Here is a 7,116-nt window from a genome sequence, read left to right as displayed (position 1 = left end):
CCTCTTTATCAATTTTTTTTAGCCCATCCAGTCTCTCAACTACATCTTCCTTTACTGAGACTTTGGCAGCATCTTCTTCCTTGGTAAAGACAGATGCAAAGTATTCATTTAGTACCTCGGCCATGCCCTCTGCCTCCATAAGGAGATCTCCTTTTTGGTCCCTAATCGGCCCCACCCCTCCTCTTACTACCATTTTATCAATTCACATTTATCAATGAAGAAATAAAATTATAGAAACAGAACAGAACTATTCACCCTTGTGCATTGCCTTAGCGCCTGTTGTTCATGTGCCTTTACCTATCCTAGTGCTCCTACGAGATGCATCCTCAGTGGCTGGAGCATGGGTGCTGGGAGGCTACAGGCCTTCAATGGTGGAGCGGGCAGATGACCTAGGAGGATGACCTCAAGCAACTTTAGGCCGGGAGGGCGCAACTTCAGACTGCACCATCTCAGCATGAGCTGCAGCAATCCAGCCTGGCTGGCTGACAGGCAACAGGGGCACTGGCGGAGTGGCAGGGGTGGGAGCAGGAATGCTGTCGTCGTGAGAGAGGACAGCAGGTCCGACTGCCATGGCGCCACTGCCACTCTCCTGGGGCGGCGCCTCAGCAATCCTGATGATCAGCTGGAGAACGGATTGCTGGAGTGCTGTGAAGCTCTAGACGCCCCGTTCCACTGTGGTCCTCAGAGCCACGATAGCAGCAGTCTGAGCTTCCATTGCAGCAGACTGAGCTTCCACTGGAGCAGACTGAGCTTCCATTGGAGCAGACTGAGCTTCCACTGGAGCAGACTGAGCTTCCATTGGAGCAGTCGGAGCTTCCATTGTAGCAGTCTGTGCTTTCATTACAGCAGTCTGAGCTTCCATTGCAGCAGTCGGAGCTTCCATTGCAGCAGTCTGAGCTTCCATTGGAGCAGACTGAGCTTCCATTGGAGCAGTCTGAGCTTCCATTGGAGCAGTCTGAGCTTCCATTGCAGCAGTCTGAGCTTCCATTGGAGCAGTCTGAGCTTCCATTGCAGCAGTCTGAGCTTCCATTGGAGCAGACTGAGCTTCCATTGCAGCAGACTGAGCTTCCACTGGAGCAGACTGAGCTTCCATTGGAGCAGACTGAGCTTCCATTGGAGTAGACTGAGCTTCCATTGCAGCAGTCTGAGCTTCCATTGTAGCAGTCTGTGCTTCCATTACAGCAGTCTGAGCTTCCATTGCAGCAGCCTGAGCTTCCATTGCAGAAGTCGGAGCTTCCATTGCAGCAGTCTGAGCTTCCATTGCAGCAGTCTGAGCTTCCATTGGAGCAGACTGAGCTTCCATTGCAGCAGTCTGAGCTTCCATTGGAGCAGTCTGAGCTTCCATTGGAGCAGACTGAGCTTCCATTGAAGCAGACTGAGCTTCCATTGTAGCAGTCTGAGCTTCCATTGTAGCAGACTGAGCTTCCATTGGAGCAGACTGAGCTTCCATTACAGCAGTCTGAGCTTCCATTGTAGCAGTCTGAGCAGCAACCGTAGCTTGCAGATCTTTGATGACATCGGATAATGCTGCAATGGAAGCCGTGACATCGGCCATCAGACGCTGCATCATGGTTGGCTCCACAAGTGTGCCGATGGAGGTGAGCACCTGTTCCATGTGAGAAAGGATGGGCTCCAAGCTCTGCACAAAGCCCTGTGCCAAGTTGGAGCTGGACTCCTCCATGCTCCTTCTCATTGTGCGCAGGCTTCCTGGAAGACTTTCCAGTGCCCCAAGCATTTGGTGGTGTACGCACATCAGCCGTCTTCTGTAGCCTGGCCCGTCGAGGTCCTCATCTGACTCCTCTGCAGCAGAACTAGTGAGCGACCTCACCCTCCGGCGAGCTGGCACCTGTGGTATCCGTTCCCTCCACCACGGTTCATGCACACTTGTGCCCAGTGTCTCACCACATGCAGATCCTTTCTCTAACCTAGTCTTTAAAGGATGTGCAATGTCAGTCTCTGAGCTGGTGGATGCGAGTATCAGAGCGAGTGACGGCGTGGCTTCAGTGTCCTCCCTCTCCTCCTCCTTCACCTCCTCGGAGGGTGCCGCCACGTGTTCTTGGGTATCTGCAATGACAAAAGGAAACAGTTGAGTTGTGAAGTGGGGAGAAGAGCGAGTAAGACGTGCATACCAACAGCATCTGCAGCACGTGAGTCAGAAAAGATTATGGGAGGAGGGAGATATGGGAAAGGAGAAGGAGCATTAGATATGCAGAGACCCCCTTCATCGGGACCTCCAGTGTGGCATGTTGTCACGGCTACAGCGACGGCCCGCCCAATGATCCGAAGCACTGTCTCCTCCAGGGGGGTGAGGACGTATAAGCATGCCCGTTCTCCCTCAGGTCTCTCCTGCAGCTGGCTGTTATGCACCACCTTCTCCTGCAAGACAGAGTATTCTGCAAAGTGCATTGGTGATGTGCCTGTCATGGTGGAATAGCTGCCAGTGTGTGTGACCTGTGAGTGGTGGTTGTGTGGCCTGCAAGTGTGCTACAATGTGCGGGTGAGATGCAGCATGCCAAGTGTAGCATTGTGTATCGATGGGCCGTGTTTGTTGGTGGGTGGGTGATGGGGGGTGTGTTGCATGGAGCAGAGGTGCAGTTGGTTGGATGTGCCACTTGACACTTGCCTCACCTTAACTCTCGTGTCAGATCATTCAACTTCTTTCTGCACTGCACCCATGTGCATGGTGCAATGCTCCTGGCGTTCACTTCCTGGGCCATAGCCTGCCAATGCCTGCGAGGCTGCAGTCTGGAGGGTCTCCTGCCACCCAATGGGTACATGTTGGCCCTCTTTTCATCCACTCCCAGGGCCTCCAGTACATCATCGGAGAAACATGGGGCCCTCTCTCGCTCCGGTCTTGCCATCCTTCCGGCCATCTTTCCCTCCTCCCAGTGGACTGTGAATGCCCCATTTAAAATGTGCACCTGCACCTTTAAGAGGTGCAGGCTGCCGATAACATGCACTTAGCACTCCCCATTTCTGGCTTCCTTCTGGCAGTCTCTCAGCAGTGTGGATAACTCTGGCTGCCCCTACGCAGGCAGCTCGAAATTCACATGCTGCCTGCGTAGGGGCCATTGGGCGCGGGTTAATAGCGGATTACCCTATTCGCGACCGAAAGTGGGCCTTATCGAAATTTTTTCCCCATTATCTACTTCATTTTCTTTAATAAACTTCCTGTAGCAGATTCTGCATGCACCGTATTTCAGTTTTTAGTACAAAGTTTGCACTTTACATAGGTATTGCTGTCTCTTTTCTAGCCATTCTCTCTTGCTGTTCTCTTGTTAAGCCTTCCTAATCCTTTCCCTAATGAAAATGTGCCCTTGTTCTCTCCTTCACCATTTCCCACCACTCTCCCTTTGTCTTAAAAATACTTGAAAGGTTTTTACTGTCAAAGACAATGATGTACCAACTCTCTTATTGACTTATCTTCCAACAGAATGGTATCTAATTCCATATCCCTTTTGACCCATGTTTATTATCTTCAGAAAACAACAGTTGTCTGGAAATATAGTTGAATGTAGATTTGGCCAAAAAGACTGCAGTAATTATACCTGATTCAGGCAGCTTGCCTGGTTGGGTACAAATGCTACATCACTGAAAAAGCTCGACACCATCCAGGACAAAGCAGTCTGCTTGATCGGCATTTTAAACTACCACTCCAACCACCACTGGCACTTCATGGCTGCAGTGTGTATTATCCACAGGAAGCACTGTAGCAACTCTATTTCTGATACACCACTTAACCTCCATCCACTTAGGAAAGAGTATTAAGCCGATTCTAAAGCAGTGATATCTATCTGGACTACTCTATGTGTATTCCAATCTTCTGTTGTCACTCTTATCTGCATCTACCAATCTGGTAACTTCAACAATCTCTCAGAAGCTTCCCCAACATGTCCATCTTCTCCTTGCTCCTATCGTAACCATCCAAAACACAATTAAAGTCATTCCACCACCTAAAACCTATACCTTCTCCTATCCCATCAGTTGGACTATATATATTAAATAATGCTAACTGTAGTTCACACCCACCACTAATAATATCCCTGGAATAATTTCCCTCCTGGTCATCATTTTATTCTTATCATTGGTAAACAGCACCCCTGTTCTTGCTGCTGTAGTAATGTTTGATCATGAATAAATTGATTACCCTGGCTGCACTTCATTTTTTGATATGAAGGGTCGCAGGGAGAGGCATATTCTTGCAAAAACATAATGTCTCCCTTCACATCTTATCAATATACTTTAGCACACTGCTTCATATCCGTTATACTTTTTCCATTTAAAGTAACCATCACAGCAAAGCATTTATGCTAAACATTTATAAATCATTGGTTAGGCCTCAGCTTGAGTATTGTATCCAATTCTGGGCACCACACTTTTGGAAGGGTGTCAAGACAGGATGCAGAGAATGGTATCAGGGATGAGGGATTTCAGTTATGTGAAGAGTTCAGAGAAGCTGGGATTGTTCTCCTTAGAGCAGAGAAGGTTAAGGGGAGATTTAATGGAGGTGGTGTTCAAAATTGTGAGGGATTTTGGTAGAGTAAATAAGAAGAAACTGTTTCCATTGGCAGGAGGGTCAGTAACCAGAGGACACAGATTTAAGATAATTGGCAAAAGAACCAGCGGGAGATGAAGAGAAATTTTTTTTACACAGCGAGTTGTTATGACCTGGAATGCACTGCTTGAAAGGCTGGTGGAAGCAGATTCAATAGTAACTTTCAATAAAAAATTGGATACATACTTGAAAAAGTGGGGGAGTGAGACTAATTGAATACCTCTTTCAAAGAACCGGCACAGGCACAATGGGCCAAATGGCCTCCTTCTGTGCAGTATTATTCTATGATTTTTAATTAGAAATTAAAACTCACTTAACCTCTCATGTTCTTTTTTCTCTTCCAGTTCTTTTCTTTTTAATTTTTTCTAAGGTATCCCTTATTTCCCCTATATACTTTTTCAAAAAATGTATCAAGCTTCCTTAGAAAGGGAACATCCTGAAATCCTGGATATGGACTTGAAATTCTCATCCTTCACCCACTAGTACCTCTAATATGGACACTTTTTTATCTGCCCACTCTCACTATATTCCTCTTCTGCATCAATCTCTTCCGCACCTCCACATTCCTAACCTTCCTTTTAGATCCCACATGTTGATTTTTGTTTTCTATTACCTCCTCTTCCTCAGACGATCCTTCCTCTAGCATCTTTAATGACACATCTTCTTCAGCCTGTACTGGAGTTATTTCCTCAACTTCTCTCATCTCAGATTAAAATACATTTTCCTTCCTCTAATCTTTTCATAGACTCATCCCCCCCTCCCTCCCCATCAGCTAACAGAACCTCCAATTCATCGCGCTTTTGTCCATTCTCACATCAACACCAATGGCTTTACCTGCTGCTTCTTTTTCACACCCCAAAAAGACCTTTGTGGTCCATGAACTGCTGTCCATCTTCACGATCAGGGTCATTATCTATTCTGTATCTTTGTTTCTCTAACGCCAGTTTGTCTGTGCTTTGTTAGTGTAAGACTCTTCTTCAAATATGTGCCTTGTCTTCCCACATAGGCAGTGGCTCTCTGTCACGCTGCCGTTTCCGCTGAGATGGCATTGCCCACGATTCCTATACTTTGGGTCAGGTCATTTGGCCACCAAATGTGTGCACTATAACCGCTCAGTGAGCCTAAAATTATATTACTCAGGTGGTGTCTGACAGGCAAACCTAGGACAGGATTAGCTGTCATTAACTGAATCTATCATTTTTGTACCTCTTTCAAGCTGTTGACCACAGCCACATCCACAAACTTTGGTGACAACAGGGCCAAATTTTCCTCCAAAACACCTCAGTGGGATAGAAGCACTTAGTGCAAATTTGGGCATTGGGTACTCACAATTTCAAGCAAGCTCTTATGCTGAGGCACTGGAGAGAAAAATATACCACAACATCTTTTCAATCATGGTTCTGTGGGGTAGATTTTACTCATTGCTGCCTGGGTGATAATTTTCATTCTATTGATTTCAATGGAATGAAAATCGGGCATATTTTTTAAAAGGTGGGTGACCTGCTCAGCCAGATTACCTCCCAGGCGGTCAAGATGCAAATCTACTCCAATCTCATCGTCACATAGCACTTCATTGTACAGTTGCCTTTTTGATGAGGTAGATTGGCGTTGGGATGGGTAGCTATTTTCCACTGGTTGGTGAGTTGGTAACTAGAGGGCATCAAATCAAGGGCATCACCAGAAGAACGAAGGGATGGGTAGGGAGAAAGTTTTTATGCAGAAGTTTATTAGGATTTGCAATGGCCAACAGAGGGATAGCAGAATCCGTAATAGCTTTTAAAAGGCAAGGGGACAAATATTTGACAAAGAGCCATTATGAAGGATACGGGGCAAAGAGCAGAGCAATGAGAGTAGGTGGAAAGCTCTTTCAGAGAGTCAGCACAGGCACGATGAGCCAAATGGCCTCAATCTGTGCTGTAAAGTTCTATTCTATGAGTTGCACTGTTACAACTTTTATTTTTCTATCTGATAGAGCTTCTGCCAGGAAGACGCTTGCGATTCTGAGAGAAAAGCAGAGTTTTTTGTCCTGTGTGAAAATAGGGAAAATTCTACTTTTATTATGGGCCAGAAATCACCCCCTAACTAACGGAGGAACTCAACAGCACTCAGTTTTCAGTGGTGAATTGAAGGAGCAAGTTCCCACGTTTACACATGTGCAGTGAAACGCGGAAATACGGAACTTGCTCCTAGTGGTTCGCCGGCGATATGACAGCTTTGAATTAAAGGGCCATCACACACTGCAATCAGAAAAATTATTGAAAAAGCAGCAACTTGCTTAGCTGCCCAGCTGGAAAGTAACTAATCACACCACCAAACAGGTACGCTTAAAAATAGCTGGTCTAAACTAAGTTTTAACAGCACAGTAAGTCTTAATGACTGCCAAACAACTGACAATTAATTTTTAAAATTGTCGAGTCTCATTACTCCTTATTTCAATAGATTTTGTTCATTAAAACATTTTTTCTTTAATTAAAAGTTTAATTTTTTTTTACTGTTCCCTTCTGTCTCTTTGGCTTTTTATGATAAAAAAAGTTAAAATTTTTATTTACAATGACATACAG

At 45.9% G+C, this 7,116-nt stretch overlaps 1 protein-coding gene across 1 annotated transcript; it reads right to left on the bottom strand.

Moving 5' to 3' along the window:
- Positions 1-655: 655 nt before the first annotated feature.
- LOC137323199 (P-selectin glycoprotein ligand 1-like) lies at positions 656-1,693 on the bottom strand. Its single transcript, XM_067986708.1, has 2 exons — positions 1,307-1,693; positions 656-1,186 (listed from the first exon to the last, which is right to left on the bottom strand). The coding sequence occupies exons 1-2, from the start codon at positions 1,691-1,693 to the stop codon at positions 656-658; spliced, it is 918 nt and encodes a 305-aa protein (XP_067842809.1).
- Between the last annotated feature and the right edge of the window lie 5,423 nt (positions 1,694-7,116).

The sequence above is a fragment of the Heptranchias perlo genome, chromosome 6 (assembly GCF_035084215.1).
Source record: "Heptranchias perlo isolate sHepPer1 chromosome 6, sHepPer1.hap1, whole genome shotgun sequence".
NCBI classification, from domain to species: Eukaryota; Metazoa; Chordata; class Chondrichthyes; order Hexanchiformes; family Hexanchidae; genus Heptranchias; species Heptranchias perlo.
Note: the sequence above shows the minus strand (reverse complement) of the source record. Positions and strands in the feature narration are given on the sequence as shown.